The sequence below is a fragment of the Sinocyclocheilus rhinocerous genome, unplaced genomic scaffold (assembly GCF_001515625.1).
Source record: "Sinocyclocheilus rhinocerous isolate Xijiao unplaced genomic scaffold, SAMN03320098_v1.1 scaffold1426, whole genome shotgun sequence".
NCBI lineage: Eukaryota > Metazoa > Chordata > Actinopteri > Cypriniformes > Cyprinidae > Sinocyclocheilus > Sinocyclocheilus rhinocerous.
The window spans coordinates 547616-574790 of NW_015630392.1; the positions used below are offsets into that span (position 1 = coordinate 547616).

The window sequence follows — 27175 nt, forward strand, 5'->3', positions numbered from 1 at the left end:
AACATATTGTTTGGCTGACTTAAGGCAATTACTCACTTCTTTTTTTGTTTACTGAAAATGACAAAATCCAACATTGATTCAGATCACAAACAGTTGTTTCAGACCACAAGCCAGTAAAGTAAAATGCTTCTGACACACTGCCTTGCAATGATTTCAAAAGAATTTAAGGGATCATTTTATGAAATCAGTACCATTCAGTCTGATATATTTCCAGTTTGATATATTTAAGAGTAGTACTAAAAGTAATAAGAATATTTTGTGTAAAGTTTTATGATTTTAAACATTATATCAGCCAAATTATGTTTTTAAATGTTTTTTTTTAAATTATTATTATTGTGCCATTACATTAATAGTAGTAATAGTAGTTGATTACTGTAAAATGTCATAGTACGGTGTGACAAAATTGTTAAATATAGATGAAGTAATATAGATAAGAAACTTTCTTTCTTCTTCTTACATATATATATATAGAGAGAGAGAGAGAGAGAGAGAGAGTTTTCATAAAAATGTACATATTTACCATAAAAATGAGAGGACTGCTAATGTTCATAATTTTTTCTAAACATATTTTACACGTTACGTTATCTGGTGGTTATCACAACAAACCAATTACCATGAATCCAGTCATGAAGAGGTCAATGAGCCATGGTTCAAAGCATGGATCTCATCCAAGACAGAACTGACAAGGCCTGATAGATCAGACAGGGGTCAAATCAAGAAAGAGAGAAAAGAAGCCATACTGCAGAAGCGTCATCACCCTTGTTTCATGCACATTCACGTCTCCAGGCAGCATTAAATCATACCATTTCAAAACGCCGGCATCAAAAGAGTTTTAATCTGTGTGTTTATTATATATTTTCACTCCTAGCGTAAACCAAACTCAAACTTTGTCCAAATACCCTCTCAACGCCAAAGGAAGGGTTGGGGCGCTGATGAAGATTGATGGTCTCTCTGGGAGGAACATTAGCTGCTAATCAAGTTATGTTTCCTGGTGCTCCGTTTTATACATCGCTATATAGTATTTGCATGCAAAGAGCACAAGATCCATGTTTGCTATCAGGCCTGCTTATGAAACACACTCATACATCCAAGTCAGTGCTGCCCATCCAGATAGCAATGCTAGGAGACACCTTCATGCATTAACTGATCTCTGTTTAATATGAAAAACAGACACTTTCACCACTACCAACCAAGCTTCACACCACTGCACAGTTTAGACAAGTCAAACTATATTTATATAGTAAATTTAAAAGCAATTCAAGATGAACCAAAATGTAGCAAAATGCAAGAAATTTGAAATATTCTCAAATAAATAAAAATAAAGCAATAAAATAAATTATTATTATCAAAAATAAATAAATAATGCAGATAAGACATTATGAATAATAATAAAAACAGTTAAATGGAAGAAAAACAACAAAAAAAACCTACTGGCCTAAAACTTATATGGAGTTTAGGGCCTAAACATAATATTTCTCACTCCCATTTTCTGCCAAACACCAACATCCGCACCACATGCAAGTAATCTTAACTTGAGGTAGGCCTAAACCAGGCTACCTATGACTCCATATGTACTGCCTTATAAACACTCTTTGTTATCATAATGTAAATGTTTGACACTTATTTTAGGAATCTGAGGTTTATTTGACTTTCATGCCCTCATTTGGCCCTTTAAAAGCTGAGATTCAGCAGAGCAGTACACTAAATGCAAGCCTGGTGAGACAAACAGTTAATGCACGAGTGATCCTCATATCAACCAAATTTGCAAATGACACAGTCATGAAAAACACAGATGGACACCCGCTGCTCTCGAGTCAAATGTAAAATTTGCTCTTTGATTTGGAATGATGTCATGAAGTATTCGCTGATGATTGTGTGTTTACATATCTTTTCAGATGCCTGACTGAGAAGCTGCAATAGGAGGTTAGCACAATAAATATCTCTCTCACCCGCACATATGGCCGCACACAGTAATTGACATGATTACTCATGTGACTCATACCGTGAAAATACAATTTTTGAGGGAATAACAAAGAGCCATTTAGAAATAAACTTTCAAGTGTTGTTCTATGCGCCAAACTAAATATTACACACATAACCATCATCTCAGTGGATTATGCACCAGCTGGCTTGGACATGGTCATTTTCCTCCAGTTTAACTCACACAAACCAAGGAATTTAAATTGACTAGCAGCTGCTGAATGAACACTTTTTATCTCGATTTTCGTAATAGCCCACCCTTGTCCTTGCGCATTCCCATCTTTAAAGCTAAACTAAATCAGTAACATATACATTATTGAGGACCAGCAGTTCAAATACAATCTTTCAAGTGTTTCCTTGTTTAAGCACACATGCATTTTTTTAAACTAAATGAGTGGATTTTCTGTTGATTTCAAACAATTCTTTATTTATTGCTTTGGCAAGAGGCGCTTGCTAACTATGCCAACCTATTATTGTTAGTACACTAAATATTTAATACCAGTTATACAGTTTTTCTCACAGCATGCATTTTTGCTGATTTTATTGTGATTAATTACATAGCTCCCTAAAAAATACTCGATTCTGACTGATCAGTCACGCAACTACTTGTCTGATATTCGCCATTGTCCATAGTCATCTCAACCGACGCTACTTTCACGTCGCTCGTATCGCACCGCGGAGTCGCTCTCTTTTCATACAATTGCAACTGTTACTACTGCGCGTCTCAGTTATCTTAATTATTGTAGTGAAAACAGTCAGAGGACTTCAGTATTAAAATCAATGTGGTACAGTTGCAATGTTTGTTTTGTTGCTAGGCTGATTGTTTTGTATGTTGTAGTGGACGTTTTTTTTATTTTTTTTATTTTTACGAAATGTACAGTGAATACATAGGTAATATTATAAAATAATCTTACTGTAATATTTAATATCCACTTTATTCTTTTGGTGAGTAGACATGTAACAAGCGGGATAATGTGCAGTCGGCCTTGCTGTAAAATTATTACTTGTCGGAAAATTCTGAAATTCGTCTTAATTTTTCTTTTCACTCAAATTGTCATTTTAATGATGAAATTTGCATAAATTAAATCAGAAAATGCTACTCATAATCATTTTGACTAGTGGTCTCAGCTCAGTCTTTTAGACAGCAAGACGTCTCCGTTTCCGGGGATATTTTCTATCCCCTTACCCCAACCCTAACCATACCGCTAACCCTAGCCCTCACAGAAAACTTTAAGCATTTTTAGATTTTCAAAAAACTTCATTCTGTATGATTTATAAGCTGTTTTCCGGGACCAAAAACGTGTCCCCACAAGGTCAAAAATTACTAAGCAATGTAGGGAAGACCAGGCACACACACACACACACACACACGCACACACGCACACACGCACACTTAACTATATCATGAAGGTACACCCTTGTATGAATAGATAAAGAAGCAATAAACTATAAAAAAAATCACACTTGCTACAATTACATTTGCAGAAAACACATCCTTTGTGTTCGAATGAGCCTAAAATGCAAAATAATAAGCCTAATTAAGGGTAAGAGTAATTTTGAAACAGAAACATAAAATAACATTTAAAAAGTTGTAATTGCCATATACAGTATAATCAATAATATAATATCAAAATTTTGCTAAATATATTTTGTTTATTCTCATATTTATTTTGTTTTATTTTTTTAATGTGTTTTCGTAAAGTCATAATTTTGTTATTATAATATAATATTGTTTTTAACTGCTTGCTCTTTGCAATGGTTACTATTAACTATTTTCTTAGTGTGTATTTTGGTGAATTGAATTAAAACCAGACTAAACCATAATAATTATTAATTTTAATAAGGAACCCACAACAATTAAAAAACTAAAACATTCAAGAATGTATCGTCCATGTCTTAAATACATAGATAATAACAAATGAGATTTCAATGATATACAATTAAAACAACTAAAAGAGATGTGATGCTTCAACTTAGTACTTATAAATTACCTATTACATATAAAACACTATTAAATTAGGATATTATGTTATTAGGATATTATGTATGTATCACATCATGTATCATGGACCACTTTGTAACTCTAAGAAAGCAGACCTTGCAGACAAAAGACATTACATCTGCCATACTGTCTGCTAGTGGGATTATCATGAAGACATGTGTTTCACACACTTCTTATAATGAGGAAGCTTTCTGAGCAACATAAGCCATCCTGAAAACAATCGTTTCAAGTTCTAAGAGCCAGATGTGCCGGCCAAATGTCGTCTGAATGAAAGTGTCTATGCATGTCTACACATACCTTTACAGTTGTGTGTGTACGTGTCCATGAAAGCTCCCAAGACCCATTAGTGTGTGCTTGTGGCCCCTGTCACAGACCACCCAGCTGTCTGGTTCACACTTAACCTACGGAGAGAAACCTGACTCCAGTTTAGCCTCCCATAGAGGGCTTGAAAAGTGCACTGGCCTCAGAGGTCCACTCCAACTGACCGACTACAGCAAACTGTCTGTACCCGGCCAGCCAAACATCACACGGACACACTAACAGTGTATTATAGCATAGGGGTTCAAACAGAGAAGCTCTTTATGAATGCACGAGAGGATGTATATGTGTGTTTATGAGATTCTGTGTTTGAAAATGTGCAGACAGAGATATTATGGATAAACAGCAGACTTACTGTCAGGAAACAGAGCCATTTGTGCCCCCCTTAAATTTCAACCGCAAAACATTTTCAGTTTGACGTGGTCGAAACCTGAGTTGAAAGATAATGTCATGGGTGATTAATATTTTGATATTAATATTTATCATTATGTGATTTATTTCACACCAAAAGTAAGATTTTCTGCTCAGTTGTCTATTAAAATTATGAATTTCAAACTGCAACAAAAATGAAATACTGTAGCACTTTATGGTTAGTAACAATACATGACTTGGTAAGACTCTAACCACATAGTTAGGATATAGGGAGTAATAGTCAGCCATCTGAACTCATATTTCTTATCCTATTATTAATTACTAATCTGAATATTGACATAGGCCTATTTCTATGGAGGTTACAGCCCGTACAAGGTTTAGTCTGTGGTTGAAAATTATGATTTCTTAAAAGTGAATATACAACTCTCAAAGGCCTGTTCACACCAAGAATGATAACTAAAAACTATAATAGTAACTATATTAGTGTCCACAATGCACGATAATATTCTGTTTATTACAAGCTCATGCTGCTGTTATGTTGTCTGCTGCTTTAAGCGCTCAAGATTGTTAAATTCTGGTGGATTTATGACTTCCATTACTTAAATGAACGTCAATGTTTTTATCATTTACCACCTGGAAAAATCGTTCTGAAAGTGATTCCAACAATATCGTTCCTTCATCGTGTGTCATTATTGTTATAGCTGTGGTGTGGACTTCCCTATTCTAAAAGAATTAGAGACTTTATAATTATAGTTATCGTCCTTGGTGTGAATGAGTCCCCCCAAAAATGAAAATTCGTTCCAAACCTGTATCGCTTTCTTTCTTCTGTGGAACGGTAAAGAAGATATTCTGCAAAATGTTTATAACCAAACAGTTTCGGTTCCTATTTGACTTTTTTTTTTCTTTGGGGGGAACCCAAACTGTTTGCTTGCAAAAGTTTTGTGTTCCCCAAGAAACTTAATAGAATTATGATATTGGAGGAAAAACCATTTCAGTAATTTTGCAAGCAAATGCAAAATATTTTCAAGCAAAGTTACTTTGATGGAGCACAAAATTTTGGTGAGTGAATGTCAAAGCTTTGAAGTATAATTTATAAAGTTTCATATTCTCCCATCTTTTTTTTTTTAATAATTCTCACCATTTCCTGAGAACTACACAGACAGAATGAAAGAGAGAAGATAAGAAAAATAAGTACAAGAAAGACCAAGAAAAAGAAAGAAAGAAAGTGTAGAAGGATGTGATCAATCACTAACTGTTCAAGATAAGGAGAGTTTGTCCATTGTTTGATGGGGTCTGGGATTAATTAGCAGTAGTACAGCTCTCATTGTGTGACACCAGTGCTTGGCCTTTCACAGCTCATTACTGTTTGTCCAATCAGTGCAGGCCAGTGAGACTACTGTTTATTTATCCACACAGCCAGCCATTTGGCAGTTTTCTTCACTGGAGAGCCTTAAACACTCCCACATTGAGCTGAATCTGCACAGACATATTCAGCAACACGTTATCAGGCAGAGAGCACCATCTTATAATCATCTCTTAATGTTTCCCCAATTGTTTTCAACATCAATAATAATAATAAATGTTTCTTGAGCACCAAATCACCATATTCGAATGATTTCTAAAGGATCTGACACTGAAGACTGCATAATGGCCACTGAAAATTCATCTTTGCCATCACAGGAATCAAGCAAATTACAATAGAAAACGTTTTTTTTTTTTATTGTAATAATATGTTCACAATATCACTGCTTTTACTGTATTTTTAATCAAATAAACACAGCCTTGGTGACCATAAGAGACTGTATAGGTTTTTCTTGTTAAGGATGCTTTCATACTCCATAGCTGAATCTACAATGAGGACTTAAAAGATAAAAATGCATGTAACAGGAAAAGAGAATTATGTTTGGATTTTTAAATTTTTTTTTATTATAAACACTTCACACATTAGAGACAGGTCAACACTTCTCTTGTTGGTTTCTAGGTACGTTCCAATAGGAAATTCAGGGCACTTGGGAAAAATACAATGCAGACCACTGCACTTACTATGAACATACAGTAAATTTACATAGCACAATATTAACAACATCATCTGAAATGCAAAGACCATATTGGATCCAGCACATTCCTGATACAACCATGCATTCATGTACAACAACACATACAGACATTGAATAAATAAATGCCCAACAATTTGATGATCCCTTTAAACTAGCCCATATTTAGCATCCAATTCCTCATTATTGTGTGAACAAAACAATCTGTATTTACAATCCAGATATATAAAATTTTGTTTTTCCTCAGATGGAGGACATATGATCCAATACAAGCTCTTGAAGACCCCACTCAGTGGTTGACACTCACTTCCACCGATCTTCAGTCGAAGCGGAGGGTTATGATTGCCCTCTACTGACTTGAAATGTAATTGCACAACAGTGTAAGTAGATGGTAAACGTGCATGCATACCATGCGCTAAAGACACAACACTGTACGACATCGAAACAGCTTGCAGCATGATGCTTTTCTTTAACTCACTCGAATACGAACCGCAAGCATTATCCATTCAACACTAACACATCTATTGGCAGGGTGCACAAACTTATGAGCACTACCCCAGAGAGTCATGGGAGGATAACAGCATGCTGACACAGGTTTGTTCGCACTAAAATGGGAAGATCACCGCTTAATATATGTCTAAAGGCACTTTAAACCGGGGGACAGACATAGTTCCAGTCTCCACATATTATGAGCAGGTCACAAACACTAATACTCAATTTATCCATACAGGAAGAACACAAAAACATACAAGTGCAATAGATGGGAACATCAAACAGGAGCAGAAGGACTTGGAAATATTGACCAATAATATTGATCCATTGATTTTGTTGATATTGATATAGTGAAATACTGATATTGTTAGACTGTATTTTTTGTTCATCATTTGTCATTGTATTTGCTCAAAGAACACTTTTAGTACTATAGTTCTGTACATAAAAGTAGGAGGAAAGATATGTGGAATATTATAAATGGTGATTTGCATCGCATTCTCGTCATAATATATAATATGGAGTTTATATTGTATGACAGATATTGTGTCTTATGATGCCTGAAGACTCTGAGCCATATTGCTATTCCAGAGTATGTGCAGATTTTTTATTTTTTTTTCACATTGTTGCAGTTTGAACAAAAATAAATAATTTTTACACTGCAGCTGGACACTAAAGGATCATGGGATGTGGCTGATCTATGCCAACTATTTTAGTTGCATTATTTCTGTACTGGTTGGTAAGGATAGTGGTAGGGCTTTGGGGTGATAACAGAGACGAAACTGTTGGCATTTGTGGAATACTGATCATTAGAGCTTGAATGGATGTGCTGATGTGGATGGCAGAGTTTAGATGATTTTGGATATTCACTCTGCAGCCATCTGCTCAATGTGGTCACACAGCAGCTTGTATTGCTCTGAAAAAGGATAATAAAAAGTGTGAACCATATTTACACATTCATTATTGTTCAAATATTTTTTGAAAGAAATTATTACTTTTATTTAGCAGTGTATTAAACTGATCAAAAGTGACAGTAAAGACAGAATTCTGTTCATTTGAACTTATTTATTCATCAAAAATCCTGATTTGTTTTTTATCACATTCCACAAAAATATTAAGTAGCACAACTGTTTTTAAGATTGCTAATAATAAAACATGTTTCTTGAACACCAAATCATCATATTAGAATAATTTAATAATGACAGCTAAAATATTTCACAATAAAAACTTTTGATTGTATTTTTAACAAATACATGTTTTGTTTTTTTTGGAACGGTACTGTAATTAAAGGGTTAGTTCACCCAAAAATGAAAATTAGTCCATAAATTACTCATCATTCCCCCGGAACTGCTTCTGTGTACAACAGTGAGCGCATGCTAGATTCAAGTGATTATTACGTTTTGAATATTGATATTTGTCTTACAAAAACGCATCGATTCGCTACAGAAGGCCTTTGTTCACCCCCCGGAGCTGTGTGAAACACGTTTTTTATGGATGGGCGCTTTTTATTTAACTTCAGTTCTTTTGGACTGATGCATGCAACACCCACTGAGTGCCATGAAACAGCTTGAAAGATCAAAGACCATTTTTAATATAACTCCGACTGGATTCGTCTGAAAGAAGAAAGTCATATACACCTAGGATGACTTGAGGTGAATAATTTATAGGCTAACTTTCATTTTTGGGTGAACTAACCCTTTAATGTCACAAACCTATAAATGTAATTATTTTTTTGCAAATTTGGAACAGAAAGCTGGAAAGTGACATTACCTTCATTCAGATTTCCAATGACAGCCTGTTTCTTCAGGAAGTCATTGCAGAGTTTCTTGCTCAATCCAAAAGCCACCATGTTATGGGTGAATGTTCTGGATAAACAGAAGCAAATATTTCTGAGCATATGAGCATACAAAACAATGGCCGAAAACATGCAGTGAACATTGTTTTTGTCAATATTGTGTAAAATTAGACCAATGCCATGCGACTCACCCCAGCTGACCGAAGGTGATGTTCTCATTAAATCTGGAGCTATCGTCTTTCTCTTCCTGGGTCATATGGCACCACTTTTCTCTGAAGGTACAAAAACAAGGGGGTCAATGATATTTCTCTCACTGATACTTCTCTCATCAAGCATGAGAGACCATCAACACAGTATCTTTCATAATGTTAAAGTTCACTCAGAAACGTTTAACACATCACGATAAATACTGGGAGGTTAGAGAGTTAAAAGGTGTAAAAACAATCATACAAAAGAACAAATGTGTATTAGCCATTCATTGGTGCTCATGCAAAATCCAACAAACATTTTAGAATAAGGTTTAGTGAGCAGCCAGCTGTAGCCATGATTCACAATGGGTCAAAACATAAACAAGACAAAATTTAAATAACAAAAAGCATATGAGCAACACGGAACCACAGCATAACTCAGCTCTCGAAACGGGAAAAAATGCTCAGGCAACAAATCAATGCATTTTTCCATGTGCAAAATGTTCCTTTCCTAAAAATAAAGAGAAGATCTCACTGGAAAAACAATTTTTTTGCCCATGTCTTACACTAATATATAACTGTATTCTGTTCCAATGCATTTTTTTATTTTATTTTTTTTAGCCCGTTTTATCACCTACCAGATGAAAATTGTCTGAACACTAAGTAAAAGTAATAAAAGTAACATCTCTCTTCAACAAGAATAATTTATGTCTGTAGCACAAACAGTGTGGGATGAAATACTGGTCAAAGGACAGGTTAATACTTAGAGCTGGGGATTTGACAGAACCCCTAACGGCAAGTATGTCCACTAGTAATAGTTATGCTTGCCTTAGTAAACACCTCTAATAGTTCAAGCTGTTCTTGGTTAGTAGTTGACATAGCAATGAATAGGCACTTGGATACAATAGACTCTGAGTGCATGCAATGATACAGCAAATAATGCAGTGTCAAAGAGGAAAAGGCAAAGAGTGAATACTGTGATCTCACTACTTCTCATTTTGTGTAATGTAGATCAGTAGTTCCCAGCTGGATCCAGAACACAGATTTTTACAATGACCCCAAAACAGTCCCAAAATTGTTTATGGTACAAAAGTAAACAAAAATGTCCTCGGTTAAACATTGAAATGTATTAATATTATGGTTTTCAATAAATAGGGCATGTCATGCAACCTGTCCATGCTGGCCAGATGAATTTGAAATACCATGCCAAAATACTGTGTTTGATTGGATGCAAGGCTTTTGAAATCAACAACAAAAGCGTGTTCTCTTTCCGTTTAAAAGTTAATAAGCCTATTTATTTTACTATACCACCTGCATGAGTGTATGGTTGTTTGTATTTATTAATGTTTTCGCTGCTGTCAGAATAGATATACAACTCACTTTTATGGCACAACTATTAGTATTTTAGTATTAATAAATATTTTATCCGCTTTTAAGGTCCAAAATGTCAAAGTTAAAGTTGTGCAATGTAGACAACATAAAAAAAGACAATGCATTACGCCTTAGGCAAATATGTGACCAACATGAGTCCGTGCTTTTTTGGAGGACCTAGTTTCCTTCGAGTACTGATGAAAATGTTATCAGAATGTTACACAGCTTCCTGACTGGATCCTGCACTGAAATATATAGAGGGTTCCCACTTTTTTTGACCCGAGAATTTTCCAGTCAGTGAAATGCTTTCAAAATGAGGAAGTTCTAGTTAGTGAAATATTTTAGAAAGCTAAAAAAGCTAGAGCTAGAAAAAAACAAATCAGCATATTAGAATCATTTAATCATGACTGCTGAAAATAAAGCTTTATCGTCACAGGAATAAATTACATTTTAAAACAGAAAACAGTTCTTTTGAATTGTAATAATATTTCACAATATTACTGTTTTTACTGTATTTCTGATCAAATAAATTCAGCCTCAGTGAGATGTTTTAAATCTTACCGACTTCAAACCTTTAAACAGCAGTGTTAGTATATATTAAATAATTAAGAGTTTGTATTTAAGATTTTATTATTATATTTCTTATTAATTTTAATTCTTTTTCAGGTCTGGAATATCAAAAAAATCCCCTGATATTTCTAAGTTTTCCACGACTATGAGAACCCTGTGCAGAGTGAAAGTATATAAAACATTGGCCTGATTCTGTCAGTGTTTCATCCTTTTCCTAAACTCCCTCCACTTTCCCCTAAACGTATCCTCTGTTCATCTTTCTCTCTTTTACTCTCATTTCATTCGAACTGATTAAACTGTCTCTCCTCTCCTTTTTAATCCTCCTCTTTCTTTGGCTTTCCTGTTTCTATCTTGCAATGTCCAGAGCAGCAGACGGAATGAAGGACAGACCTTTCATCTTTCTCTTCCTCAGCCGTCCGCCTGCGTGAGGCAGCAAGGCACAGGGAGATAAAGGGTTAAAGTCACATGCAGAGAGAGAGAGAAAGAGCCACAAAGAGAAAGAAAGGCAAGAGAGGATGATGAGCATTGTGGACGCATTCAGACATCAGATATTTCCACTACAAACACACTGTAAGACGTCGTGTGCACGTCTTAAAGCATCGGGCACACAGTCACGCACCTCGACTGAAACTTCTGGGTAGTTTATTTCAACATCACTAACAATCTATCAAACACAAAGTAAACTCTCGATCTCTCCCTCTGGCTTTAACAGACACACAAACAAACACGCAGTCTAAACAAACACGCAATCTTACATGTGCATTAGGTGCCGTGCAAAGTCTGTTTTGTTTAATAGCACGATATATCAGGAGAAAGAGAAAAGAAGCACTCTATAAAAAGCAATAAGAATTACAGAGTATACGGTGAAAAACCCTGCACTCTCTCACCTCGTGGTGGGGGATCTTTTATTTCTCTCACAGTGGACAGCATCGAAAAAGGCTGCGTTCCAAAACCTCAAAGTGTGCCTTTTAAAAAAAAGACAAAGAGAAACAGATGCAAACAAAGCAACATTAGCATCTATATGTGGCAAATGATCAGACCTAGTGCCTGAACAATGTTAAAACTGCTTTGGAGAACTTTTAAAATATCAGCAGACCATGTCGATTAAAACCATCAGCCTCCTTTCTTGCTAGGCTTCAGTTTGTCTTATTGCAAATAGATTTTCTGTTTTGTTTTACAAAAGATTACTTTCTGTGGTAATCTGACAACATTACTGTAATGACAAACAAATAGTGATATATTATTTATATAATGTAAAATATTTTAATATTATGGTACTATTTGTTCTAGTAAAATTATTTAATGCTGCCACAAAAATTGATGTTTCCACAACACTATTAAGCAGCACAACTCTTTTCAACATTGATAATAAAAAGAAAGTTTCTTCAGAAGCAAATCAAATAAATACTGTAATTACTGTAATGCAAAAAAGATTATATATATATATATATAAATTATCAAATAAAATAAAAAATTATAAAATATTTGAATATTATGGTATAATTTGTTGTAAATGTAAATAAGTTCACATTAATAATAATAATAATAATAATAATAACAACAATGCAAAATCCAATTTCATTTCTTCATTCTACTTCATTCTGGCATGAAATATGATTACGATGTATTCGCTGACTGAATATGTTTAAACCAATGTAACCGCTGTTTAAAACAACTTAAGACACTGACAAGATGCCACAAATGCAGTCCATAAAAAAAATGTAAATAACATGAATATTTAATTATGTGAAAGGATACATTTTAGAAATAACTTCAGCTGTTAATTTGAATAATTATGACTGACAACCTACCAAATGGGCTGCTGTTTCAGGTGTGTGTACAGGTACATCTTCTCCTCTTCTTTTCTATCCGGGGAGAGAGGGGGAGAAACTACAGGGTATGCAGAGATAAGCACAGTTAATAACTCAAACACCTGCAGTACACATGTCTACAGAGACAATCTCTGTGGGTTAAGGGTCTTGCTCAACAGCATAATGGTGGAAGCTAATGAATGGTTTGGGTAACCAGCCCAGATTCCTAACCACTGAATCACATAATCAGTATACATAGAGAACGTGAGACATCTAAAAACTGGTAAAGACATGACAAGAGATTACCACAGGTGAGAGGAGAGAACTAGAGAACACCTGATTAAAAACACAGTGGTGGTACATCGTGAACTACCTGGAGTTTTGGTTTTCTGTTCAGCAGGTTTGTCTGTGTCTCTGAGGAGGACAGAATGAGAACAGGATGGGTTTGTGAACAGCAGAAGTGTTACTAATTAAAAGAGCGAGTAATAGCTACGACAGAAAATCACCCACTCGTTCTTTCGGCCCAAAGGTCCTCTCAGTTTATTCTCCAGACCCCCAAAGAATCCTTTAACATCAGTCTTAGCGGAGGTGTTTTTGAGCAGTCGCTCTGCGATATCCTTCTTCCCAGAGAGCCAGACCTTTCCACTGCGCAGATACGAGTCGATCCCCCCGCTGGGCCTCTCCAGCAGCTCTGTGGGAGACAGCTGGGACTTACCTGTCACAAACACACACACACATACATATTCATTAGAAATGTAATTAAAAAGGCATACTATGCAGTATATTAGGAGTAGGATTCTCTTTAGGCACTTCACAATTAGAATTCGATGATTTGATTCCAAAAAAATTCTTAAAATGACAACAAAAGGGATCCAAATCATTAGCAGTTTTGCACCACATGATACATAATAATGAATTAACATTAACATTAACATTTTTTGGTGAATTTATTCAGTGAAACCACACTACCGTTCAAAATTTGGAGTCAGTAAGATTTTAAAATATATAATATATAAAATGTATAAATACATAAAAAGATGTTTAGGCTGCAATTACTTGAACAAAAATAAAGTAGAAACAGTAATATTGTTAAACATTTTTACAATTGAAAGTAACTCTTTTCTATTTTAGAATATTTTTTAAAATGTAGTTTAGTTCTGTGATGGCAAAGCTGAAATGTAAATCTTTTGTAATACTGTATGCATTTACTGTCATCCTTTGAACAATTAGCAAAATTTATCCTTGCTGAATAATTATTATTAATAAAAAAAAATCGTATTTACTTTTGAATGGTAGTGTATATGCACCTTTTCCCACATCACTAGGTTTTATACCAGGTCATATAAACCAATCACCCTTGAAGAAACATTAACATGGCATTGTAACATTTTTCCAAAACAATAAGCGGCAGTGCCAGTAATATCTGAGTCATAGGCTGTAACAGGAAGTGAGAGGAGGTCTGGACGTTTCTTTATCAGATTCTTACATTCTTCACAACATCACAGTATGCTTGCTTAATGTTAATGGTGAACTCTCTTACCCATGTAGTAATATGTGAAGCACATGGTCATGAGGTGTTTGGCTGGGCCATAATCATCCACCTGGTGACATCTGTCAATCAATCAAATATGGGTCACACTTGCCACACACTGACTTGCCAAGAGTTCTACAGACAACTGGTAAATTTGCTTTTAACAGTTTGGTTTGGCTTCCATGTAATGTCAAACACACATCTGAGATATTATCACTGATGTACTTACTCAAATAAAACAACAGCGAAGGACTGAACCAGCCTGTAGAACGTTTGTTCACTTACACATTTGGAGTGGCAGCGCTGCAAACACAAAGCATTGTTATCATCACAACTGTGTTTGTTGATGCACATTTTATTGCATGAGTTTTCATTATCTTTTAGAAAGCGATTGGTACATTGAGTCTAAATAGACTGTGCTTGATGTTTATAGCGATGTGTATTTTAGGATAACTATGGCCGAAATTTATTTTCAAGTTATGGTAGATAACCAATAAATGGCAATTATTAAAATACCGTAATAGAAAAAAATCTAGACTAAATAAATTAAACATTAATTTTTTTATTAAGAACACACACAAAAAAACAATGATTTTAAAAGCATCTCAACATTATAAGAGTACATTTAACAGCGTTATTAAATTATTATTGTTATTAAAGATTAAATTTTTTAATATTGGCCAACATTTTGGTAATTCTGCTTTTCACACATACGGTGTGAACTCTCCAACTTAAATAGAGGTGAAGAATTGAATACGCACCGTTGGCACACAATGGTGTTTTAGTGTTACTTATATGCCATTACATTATTTAATAATATTTTGAATTAGCTTATTCAGTGCCCTCCACTAATATTGGCACCCTTGGTAAATATGAGCAAAGGTGGCTGTGAAAATAAATCTGCATCGTTTATCTTTTTGATCTTTCATTAAAAAAATTGACAAAATTCTAACCTTTCGTTGAAGTAAAACGATTGAAAGTGGGGGGGGGAAACTCACATTATGAAATAATAGTTTTTCCCCAATGCATGTTGGCCACAATTATTGGCACCCCTAGAAATTATTATGAGTAAAATATCTCTGAAGTATATTCCCATTCATATTTACATTTTTTAGCACACCAGAGTGACTAGGAGCATGAAATTGTCCAGCCATGACTTCCTGTTCCACAGGATTATAAATATGAGGAACACATATGCCAAATTCCCTTGATCATCCATCACAAGGAGTAAAACCAAAGAATGTAGTTCTGATGTGCAGAACAAGATTGTTGAGCTTCGCAAAATAGAAAGTGGCTGTAAGGAAATAGATAAAGCATTGAAAACCTCCATTTCCACCTTCAGGGCAATAATTAAGAAGTTCCAAGCAACTAAAGAGGTTACAAATCTGCCTGGAAGAGAACATGTGTCTATATTGTCCTAATGCACGGTGAGGAGGAGAGTTTGAGTGGCCAAAGACTCTCCAAGGATCACAGCTGGAGATTTGCTTGAGATTAGTTGAGTCTTGGGGTCAGAAAGCCTAAAAAAAAAAATAAAAAAAAACATCAAACAGCCCCTACATCACCACATGTTGATCGGGAGGGTTTCAAGAAAAGTCCTCCTCGCTTATCTGAAAACAAACTCCAGCATATTCAGTTGTCAGACACGACTGGAACTTCAAACGGGACTGGCTTATATGGTCAGATGAAACTAAAAGAAGAGCATTTTGGCAGCAAACCCACCAGATGGGTTTGGTGCAAACAGGGATTAAAAAGTACCCCATGCCCACGGTTAAATATACTGCTGGATCTTAAATGTTGTGGGCCTATTTTTCTGCCGGAGGTCCTGGACACCTTGTTCAGATACATGGCATCATAGACTTATAATGGGCTGTGGTTGGATCTACCATCAGGACAATGATCCAAAACAACCATCAAAATCAACACAAAATTGTGTCACTGAGCACAAAATGAAGCTTCTGCCATGGCCGTCCCAGGTCCCTGACCTGAACCCTATATAGAAAATGAGTGGGGTGAACTGAAGAGAAGAAGCACCAACATGGAGCTGGGAATCTGAAGGATCTGGAGAGAATCTCTATGAAGGAATGGTCTCTGATCTCTTGTCAGGTGTTCTCCAAACTCATCAGGCATTATAGGAGAAAACTCAGAGCTGTTATCTTGGGAAAAGAACGTTGCAATAATTGGGTGCCAATAATTGTGGCCAACCTGAACTACAGAAAACATTTATTTCATAATGAGATTATTTTCACAGCCACCTTTGCTCATATTTACCAAGGGTGCCAATATTAGTGGAGGGCACTGAACTTGTATATTTTTATTTTTCATTTTAATTTTAGTTTTAGTAATTTTTGTGCTTCTGTCATTTTTACGGTATTACGTTTTTTTTATATATTTATATTAACATTTTATTTTTATTTCAGTTTTAGTTTTAGTCACTTGAGTACTTTAAATTAGTGCTTCAACAAACACTTATTTCAGTTAGTTGCCAAGGCAACCATTCTAATTTTCATTTACGTAGTTGTTTTTTTTTAAGTTTTAATTGTTCATCTCAATATTTATATTTTATTTCAATTATCAAAAAAGATTTTTAATAGTACTAGTTTTAGTTAACGATAACAACACCGTTCACACACCTCAGGTGCAGAATCTGTGAAAAAGGTCTAAGCCATTACCCAAAATGACCATCACCATAATAACTCACACAATGAAAAATAAAATGTTTTGAAATTGGAATAGAGAGATGCAGTGATTGTGTTTTCATGATTGCTCAGCGTTGCTGCTTTCATACCTGCGCACTGACATATTTGGCGAACCACTCCCTGCCTTTGCCGTTCTCTCCAGTGCACAGCTCTCCAAAGTGAGCCTTCTCCTCATGATCAAAGTCCTCCCTGAGAGAGGAAAAGAGAATTAAAGGAACCAGGAGTAGCAGCAGGAAGAGAAAGACAAAGAGAAAGGGATAAGGAGAGCGAGAGAGTACCTCAAACAACAGGAACAAATGCAAACATACACATCAGTTGACATGTGACTATAAATCTGTGTGAAATTTCTTACTCATTCAAGAGAACAGTTCACCTAAAAAATGAAGATTCTGTCATTGTTTACTTGTTCTAAACCCCTATGACTTTCTTACTGCCATGGAGAACAAAAGTATATTTTCAATACCACAAAAGTACACAGTCACAAAGGGTTGTCAAGCTCCAACAAGGACAAAAAACCAAATAAAGCCTCATAAAAGGAGTCTATGTGACTCATACACTATATCCTAAGCCTTCTGACACTATACAATAGCTTTGACTAAGTAACAAACTGTAACTCTAGTAATAAACGAGAGTAGCATGAACATTCTGAGAAACATCTCTTTTTGTGTCCATGGCTCTTTAAGCCGTAGTTTGTGGAGCAAATCACCTTCCATGGAAGAGCTTTGCCACGTAGGTTTTCATGAACGCTCTTATCTCCGTCTCTTCTGCGTCCTCAGCGCTGTGACTGGAGCAGGATGAGGACCGTCGTGTGCTCGACGGGTGCGATGGGGATTCTGTGCCCTCGTTGTCGCTGTCGGCAGATTCGGTGGCGTCACTATCTTCTTCTCTGTGGGAAGTGTGTGTGGGGGCCATTGGTTCTGGTAGAAGGGGCTCCATGGTAGCGTCGCTCGCAGGCTCAGGGAAGAGAGGCTCGGATGAGAAAAAGCCCGCCCCACTGGGAGGTCCAAGAACAGAGGGAGCTGTCCCTTCTGGGGGTGAGTCAAAGTCTATGAGGTTGTTCACCACGGCCCCCTCCATTCTTTGTTATGGGGGTAATTCAGTCACTAGGTGAACTATGTTGATGTCAGCTAAAAAAAACTCACAGAGGCAACCGCTGTTTGTAGCTCCACAATTTTGTCACAGCAGCTGGACCTAAAAAAAAAAAGCAATTTTAATTTTATAAATAAATATTACTAAATCTATATTTATTATAGTTTGTGGTTAAACTTATTACTTTATTAAATCAAAAGATACAGTAAAAACAGTAATACTGTAATATATTATTAACATTTTAAATAATGGAAATATTTTAATATATTTATAATTTATATCTGTGATGCAAAGCTGAATTTCAGCAGTCATTCTAATATTCTAAGATTCAGAATTCATTCTAATATGCTGATTTGGTGCTCAAGACACATTTCTTTTTGTTAACATTGTTGAAAACTGTTGGAAATTGTGATTCTTTGATGACTAGAAAGTTCAAAAGAACAGTATTTAATTATATTTCAGCACTGAAATAGAAATCCTTTATAACATAAATGCATCCTGCAAAAATGCTAAATAAACGTAGGTACTAATTTCTTAAAAAAAAATTTTTTTTAAACTTACCGACCCCAAACCTTTGAATGGTAGTATATAACATATTTTTAACATTATTTTATTTATTATAAGACATATACAAATATTTTATTAATTATAATAAATGTTAATAATTGTAATAAATATATAACAGCAAGCATTCAAAACATTTTAATGAAGTGTAACATTATGGTAGAGTACTTTAATGTCCTATTTTGTGGTAAACTTCCTTGCAGCTGTTTATACAGACTGACCACAGCATGAAGCAACACAGAGTCCGTCGGAGCCTGTTAATATGATGTTACATTATGAAATCCATTCCACAGAATATCAGTGCAAAAGCATGAGTTACTATGAAGCACTAGACATAGCATACAACCACAATGATGCCATCTGTGTAATGCAATGAGTGACTTTAGTGGCTTTCTTTCTCAGACATCAAATATGGTAATGCTTATTGATTTGATATCATGGATACAGTATAATATACACAAGTACTTAATCTTGCCTGTGTGAAAATGCCATCTGCTTCTCATACAACTCTAAAGACGAGTGACACAAACTAAAGGCGAGTTCACTTTGCCCCAACAGACGCCAGGCCAGGGGTTATGTTGGATCAGAGTATTAAAGGGATAGTTCACCCAAAAATGACAATTCTGTCATCATTTACTCAACCTCATTATGTTCCAAACCTAATTGAATTTCTTTGTTCTGCTGAACACAAAATAAGATATTTTGTAAAATGTGGGTTACCAAACAGGTCCCCATAGCATGGGGAAAAAAATACAATGGAAGTCAGTGGGGTCCAGAAACTGTTTGGTTGCCCACAATCTTCAAAATATCTTCTTTTGTGTTCAGCAGAAGAAAGAAAAACAGGTTTGGAACAACATGAGGGTGAGTTAATGATGACAGAATTTTCATTTTTGGGTGAACTATCCCTTTAACCTGCTATTTGCAAGCCACTTTACTGTCTAAGTGTAACTTATTTCAGAATGAAATTTTGTGGTTGGGTGGGGGTTTGGGATTAGTTTGATCTATTAGGAACTGGTCGAATCATGAAAAGTAGTTTTTGGCTATCAGTTAAAATTATCCATAAGTGATAGAACTAGTGTGTAACCTAAAGATGCAGTGGACCCTGCAAGGCTACCAGAGCAGCAGCTTCTGTAAGTCAAACCGAATGAAAATAATATATGAATTCTGCATGAAGAAGTACAATCATTCTTACTATACTTTAATTATTTTTTACAAGACTGAAAAAACACCAGAAACTACATCCCCTTAGGCTTTTGACAAAAAACCCTGAGAAATGCATTAGGACTGAGGACGGTTACATAATGCAGAGCTGGAGGAGCGTGACTTGGCTGGCATACGCACTCACAAGTGCACACACACACACACAGTAACCAGAGTCAGAGAGAGTGTCAATTTGCCACCGCCTATTTTCACACTTATCTTTGAGAAGCACAAGGCAGAAAAAAACAGCTGTATGTTGGGGTGAGTGTTAAGACCAATACCAAACTCCTACACATGGCTGCTTCTCTGGGAGAGCATGTTCTCTTGCGTTTCATACATTTCAGCATTCAAGAGGGTAAATGCACATGCTGCAATTTTCCTGCCTCCCTGCACTGGAGCACTGCCCCCTCTTTTTACTCCATCCATCCATCCATCAAAATGCCCCTTCATCCCGAGCTTCGGGGCCCAGCGCAGAGGATTTGCTGTCAGAGTGACGGGACACAGATGAGCTGGTCCACTGGTTTGAGGGAGTCAGCAGTGCAGAGAGAAAGATAATTACATGTGTGATGAATGTCTCAGGGTGGGAGATATTGGGTTGGCTTGTGTGCAAGGTCAAGTCGGTCAAAAAAACAGAAAACTGGTAAGCTAGAACAGTGGCTTTCAAGGCCCAGACCGTACATTGGCTGTCAACTTTTATCACACAAAAATGTTCATAAAAGCAAACACTGAAATTTAATTAATATTAATAATTCAAAAAACAATCAATTCTAATTATAATTCTACTATATATATATATATATATATATATATATATATATATATTATAATATTTTATAACCTTATAAAGAGCTGCATTTTATTAATTATTTAACAAATCAATGTATTTATTTTTTGATAATTATGTTATGTGTCCAGACCTGTTTAGGAGAAAAGAAAAAAGGCTAAAGTTTTCTCCAGCAACAGTGATTAAAAAGTAATGGGTAATCTTTTAACTTAATCACTAATCCAGGAAATTAATTATAATATTAAAAATAATCAATTATATTATATTTTTATTTATTTATTCTATATTATTATTATTCATAATACCGGTATTTAAAAACATATTATTATTATATTAATAATTGATCACACAACTGAAAACATTGTGGTAATCACAAACCAAGATTATCCTTGATGCAAGAATAAACTCTGGGTTGTATTTTCATTATTTTAATAATGGCAATTTTTTGGCATTATTTTAAGTCAGGCAACCCGTTTGTCCTGTCATTTGCCTAATTTAGGTAGCAAGCAACAGATGAATTTGTGCCAAAATACTGTCAAGTTTGATTAGGCGCACAGCCTTTGACAACAAAAGATATAGGAATCATTTTCTCCTCCCTTTATTAATTTATTTTACCATCATATTTATGCACAATTAGATGGTTAGTTGCATTTTATTATTTGTTAATTTATATTTACTATCATAACTGACCTGTAACCGACCCTTTGATAACCACTGAACTAGTTCAGTGATCACTAGTTTATGCATTACAAGCAAAATACAAATATAGACTGATTCAGATTACATGCTGGTATAGAAACAAGAAGTAAAATTGAGGATCTGTAGTAGGGAACAAAAAAATGACTAACCATGCAGGATAGTGATACGTTACCAGACAAAACAGATCAGATTTCGTCTGGATTTTAAAATCATGCAAAAGCTAGCAGAAATCTATATCAGGTGCAAAAGGTTTCTCTGTATTAATGGTGTGAGAGAGTGTGTCTCTGATGTGAAACGAAGGCCTCAGAGAGGTTAATTTGAGGCTGTTTCATTTGCATCATTACACAACATGTCCTTCTATTTCCTCAAGGGAAACCTCACTCGTATCTGTCACTGTATCACACGCTGTGAACTTAAGACTGCCATCCTGTACGATCGAGCGCACAGGGCTTGATCAGCTAGCCGCTGACTGATGGCGCACAATCAGACACATAAACAAAGCCTAAAAGGATCGATGCTTCTAACCAGAGAGCATCAGATTCAATAAGAGTCACATAAAATTACTCTTTCCTGAGACACTGCACAGAACGCACAGACTGAGAATTGCTTCTAACACTGAGCTTTTCATCAATGGCCTCCTGCACTTGAATAGGACATGAAAAATTATCCTCGGCTTGGCTCTGGAAACAAGAGCACTCTTATCTCAAGCCACTGGAGTTTAAAAATATGTAGCCATGTTCATGAGGCCTGCAGTCAAGCCTAGATGCCGGGTTTATCTGACTAATGCTGTTTAGTAGGACTCAGTGACCAAAATGCAAAGCACAATGTCTTGTCATAATAAATCGCTGGGTTGTGACCGTAAAAAATAAGGAAACCCAATGCTTGCAACTAATTAACAATAATTATCATAGCATATAATATTTAAGCATTTCATGATTTAGGCTACAGATGACAGATTAAATACAGGGTTATTGTGGTGAACTAAACCCACTATTAAAAACATTTAATTAAAATAAAGCTGAGATAAAATAAAATATAAATATTAGATAAAAAAACTCTAAAGAAAAATATAAATTTTGCCTTGGCATAAAATAAAAGGTTTAATTTGAAGAACTAAAAATGACTAACTATAAATAAATAAAAACTAAAACTGAACTTAAACTAAAACTGAAATAAAAATATATAAACCTAATTAGTAATGTTTAAAAATGACAAAAAAAAACACAAACCAATATGACTATTGAAAGTGAAAATATTGTTTAAAAATAATAAATAATGATATATAAATAATACCAAATACTGTATGTATATTTCACAATGGCTTTACCTCTAAATATAAATCAACCACTGATCCAGTCGGAGTCTTTTTTCACAACACAAAGCAATTATTCACAAGACATTGAAATACTGTGTAAGTCAGGTGGCATACCTGCTAATGCAGTCCCAGACAGTTTGCGGAAATAGAAAGAAACTGAGAAGGAACTAGACTCCATGCAGTTGCAGGTAATACCATGGATTTCTCTATTGAAAACCATCTCACTTCTGCTCCAGTGCTTTAGACCTTTTATTTTACTTGTCTTAAAATAGGGCCTGTCAAAATACCAGCTTATCAAAAGACAAATCACAGGGTCCATCAGAAACCTTTACTACAGTCATACTGACCCTATTTTAGCCACCATAACAAATACATATTTTCATTAGCACTAATTTCATAACCCAAAATGCATCAGCATCTCTGGTTGCTTGTAACACTGATTAAATAAAATAAGTGCAGTCACATATTTTTTATTTTCATTATTTAACAGTGGATGTGAGCATTATTTGGAAATTAGGCAATATAGGCACACACTATAGGTTTTGAGACATAGTAGCCATGTTCTCAAAGCTCTGATCAGTCATACTTTCTTCACACCAACACTCTATGGATCAGTTTACTCTTGCAAAATGAAACCTCCCCCTCCACCTTCTTATTGTAAACAACGCTGTGCAATCATATGGCACACTTTCATGCGGAAAGGAAGGCTGAAAATGCTGGAAGTACACGAGTCTCGTTCATTCCGTCGCTAACTGCATTTATATAACAGCTCGCGAATGTATTTATACAGGTATCTGCCTGCAGCGTAATGAATATCAATAATTATACTTTTTTATTAGCAGGTCATGTTCATTCGCGCTACGTACATGAGAAAACTGCATGATGGACATAACAACACCTGTGTTCTAACTGTTAACGTCAAGCCCCCTAATAAAGTGTTGTAAGATGATACTTACCCTGGATCTTCCAGCTGGAGCTTCGTCTTCCCAGTCCGTAGAGATGTACAGGCTGCTCTGGACTAGTCTGAGTATGCGCATGCGCAACATTATCAGTAGCGGATGGGGGAATCCAGTGACGTAGCCTAGATGACACGTGACTGCACACTGCGTATTTTTTACTGTTCACGTTTGATATTGTCAATTGCAAACATACCTTTACGTTGTTTATTAGTATTATTGCATCAAACAATTAAATAACACAAATGGAAATATGGGAATTTTGATAAACAGTAACAAAAATTCCAGAAATGAATATGTAGCCATAATAAATAAATACATTTTATTGGTTTATATATATATGTTTTCATATTTCAATATATATAATTTGTGTATTTCAATATGTGTGCGTGTATATATTTTCTTTATTACTTGTATGTATGCATTTATATTTATATATATTTACATTAACAATAAAGAATGAATAAATTGTAAGTAATATAGCCTAGTATAAGTATGTTAGAAATACTGAAATACTAAATATTTTGATTGGCAAGATTTATTATTTATTTACAAAAAAAAAAAAATTGTATTATTTATTGGTAATACTTACAATTTGATTTGTAAATAATAGTATAAATTTTTCTTTCTAATAAAGAAATCTGAAATTATTCTGTACGTTTTTGTTACTATATTTCACTATAAAATACAGACAAAAAAGATCAGATTTTGGCTGGATTTGAGAAAAATAGAAAAGTGTTCAGAAATCTTGTTGCAAATCAAGCTTCCAAGGTTTCTCTGGGAACAATTTCACTGCATGGAGACAAAGAATTATTTACACAGATGTGCAAATTAGATTTTATTTATAGTAGAAGCATTAATTGAATGAAATAACTAATTAGGCTTTGTGGAGTGCTGCAAGCTTTTTAGGCAATTCTTCAGTGAAAAAGACCAGCTTGTCCATCTTCAGACTCTGTCCCTCAGTTTTCTGCAATTCCAGGTTCATGTATTTATTAGACTTGTCGTACACAGGCCAGTGCACCAGTTTGGGACCATTTGGTGAGCTGTAGAATTGAAATAATTATTGAAGGAATAAAGGATCATCATTAACGAATGCTTTGTCCAGCAACTGATGTACCACTTACCCAGTACGAATAAAGTTAACCCAGTATCCCATGACGGTTCTGCATAGCTGGTTTTCTTCCTCAGTGAGCGTTCCTCTAGATCAGTGATGGGCAAACTTGGCCCTTCCAGGCCACTTTCCTGCAGAGATTTGATCCAACCCTGATATGACTCACCTGCCTGTAGCCTTCTAGTAGTCTTGAAAACAATGATTAGCTGGTTCAGGTGTGTTTGATTAGAGTTGGAGCGTAACCTCTGAAGGAAAGTGGCCTGGAAGGGCCAAGTTTGCCCACCCCTGCTCTAGATGATAAAGAGTTTATATCCATAACCACTTCATCATCATTAACATTTTCACTTTTCTTTCAATCATTTGCAGTTTCAAACCCCTGGCATAGGAAATAGTCCAGTATAAATGTCCAGTATCATAATAATTTGCCAGGACAAACGAGTTCTTAGATCTGCATACCCACTTTGATATGGCCATCCCAAAAGCAGGCCCCAAACACAAATCCAAGATCATCACCATGGTCAGCATTCACAAAGCTGGGTCTGAGATCTTTAAATATACTCTGGAACTCATACATATGAAACGGGTACTTATGCCCGTCTTGATATGGGTTAAATATCCTGTGGCTCTGGATGAATGGTGACAAAGGATCTTTGTCCTTGCCTCCAAATTCAATACGTTCCATACATTTGGGCTAAAATGAGGAGGGCTCCAGGCTTTATATTCTGTCATGGGCCCAACCTGGAGTTTACAGCACATATGAGAAAGCCCTAAACCATCAAATATCTCCCCAACCTCACAATGTCCTGCAGCATAGAAGGGAACCCCCCTACTCCAGAACCAACAATTGCCTAAAGTCAAATTACCAGCCATAACAAGCAGATGAATATTCACAAAGTAAGTTGACTGGTTCAGAATCAACTATTTAATTTCTGGAAATCAAAAATTAAAAGAAAGATTTAGTCAACTTAACCTGAAATCTGGAAAATCAGTCAAAGAAAATAAACACTGAATAAACCAATAGAAACAGAAAATAATGACAAATTTATCAAAGATACAACCCTTGGGCCCTTTTAAGTAAACTGTGTATACACAATTAAGGCTAATTCAGTTTCTTTTTTCACAGTCTGGATTTGGAATAAACATTCCCTTAAAGAGAACATTTCAACATTTCAGAAAAAAAAAGAATCTCTTTAACACAATTACATGATGAATTTCACCCTATTCAAATTAACATTCCTGCATTTCCTTCAAAGAAGAACGATTTCCAAAACTCACAGGCTGCTGAATTAGGCTGTATTTTCAGTTCTCTTTAGTCCAACGCAGTCCAATTGTAGAACAAGGTCAAGGTCAAGGTCAGTTTATTTATATAGCACATTTAAAAACAGCTAGTGTATGCCACAGTGCTGTACATATACCAATAAAGTAAATATAGAGATTAAGAGAATAAAAAGAAATGACTCAAAAACACATAATCAATACAAAACACATTAACATACACAAACATACATTTCATCCAAAAGCCAAGGAATACAGATAAGTCGGACACTTTTCTAACCGGCATGCATCTCGCGGTGATCACCGGTGATCGGTTCTTAAAAAATTATTCAAACCGCCAACTATCCAAGGTCAGTCAAGGTCAAGGTCAGTTTATTTATATAGCACATTTAAAAACAGCTAGTGTATGCCAAAGTGCTGTACATATACCAATAAAGTAAATATAGAGATTAAGAGAATAAAAGAAATGACTCAAAAACACATAATCAATACAAAACACATTAACATACACAAACATACATTTCATCCAAAAGCCAAGGAATACAGATAAGTCTTCAGGCGGGATTTAAAAACAGGAAGGGAAGGCGCAGATCTAATGTCCAGAGGTATGCTGTTCCATAGTCGAGGACCGGCTACAGAAAAAGCCCGATCGGAAGAGAACAGTTCAAAGGTGTAACAAGTGTCTCAATGTAATCTCTCCCGATTGTTCAAACATCTCTGCTTTTACCCCTTAATCCGTAGGGAGCTTTTACTCCGAATCCTGGGAAAAGTCAATGAAATGAAAACACGTAAGTCATACAAGCTGTTGTAACTCCAGTCTTCACATTTGTTCGACAGCAACATTCAGTTGCTCGTTAGTATACGGTTAACAGCTGTTCAGTCATGCACAACTCAAATCTGTAATCGCTTCTTCTGTCCTTTTTTCCTCTGCACACACCAAAATGTTGGGACCCGCCCCCTTTCTTTGGTTACACATATACATACACAGGCACTCCAGCATCTGTG

The 27175-nt window shown here is 35.4% G+C and overlaps 1 protein-coding gene across 5 annotated transcripts; it reads right to left on the reverse strand.

The window, feature by feature from the left end:
• Positions 1-6591: 6591 nt before the first annotated feature.
• LOC107740318 (uncharacterized protein KIAA0513-like) lies at positions 6592-25036 on the reverse strand. Of its 5 annotated transcripts, none has more exons than XM_016552718.1 (14): positions 24909-25036; positions 19915-19958; positions 17884-18368; positions 17267-17366; positions 14711-14784; positions 14491-14561; positions 13461-13665; positions 13324-13364; positions 12951-13029; positions 12027-12104; positions 11530-11559; positions 9202-9282; positions 8986-9080; positions 6592-8131 (listed from the first exon to the last, which is right to left on the reverse strand). In XM_016552718.1, exons 3-14 carry the CDS (start codon positions 18252-18254, stop codon positions 8082-8084), a joined length of 1275 nt encoding a protein of 424 aa, XP_016408204.1. In that variant the 5' UTR covers positions 18255-18368; positions 19915-19958; positions 24909-25036; the 3' UTR covers positions 6592-8081. The 5 variants fall into 5 exon arrangements, with proteins under 5 accessions (XP_016408204.1, XP_016408207.1, XP_016408205.1 ...); XM_016552721.1 differs by lacking the exons at positions 19915-19958; positions 24909-25036 and adding an exon at positions 23785-23857 and having other exon boundaries at positions 17884-18205; positions 18320-18368; XM_016552719.1 differs by lacking the exon at positions 24909-25036 and adding an exon at positions 23785-23857.
• Between the last annotated feature and the right edge of the window lie 2139 nt (positions 25037-27175).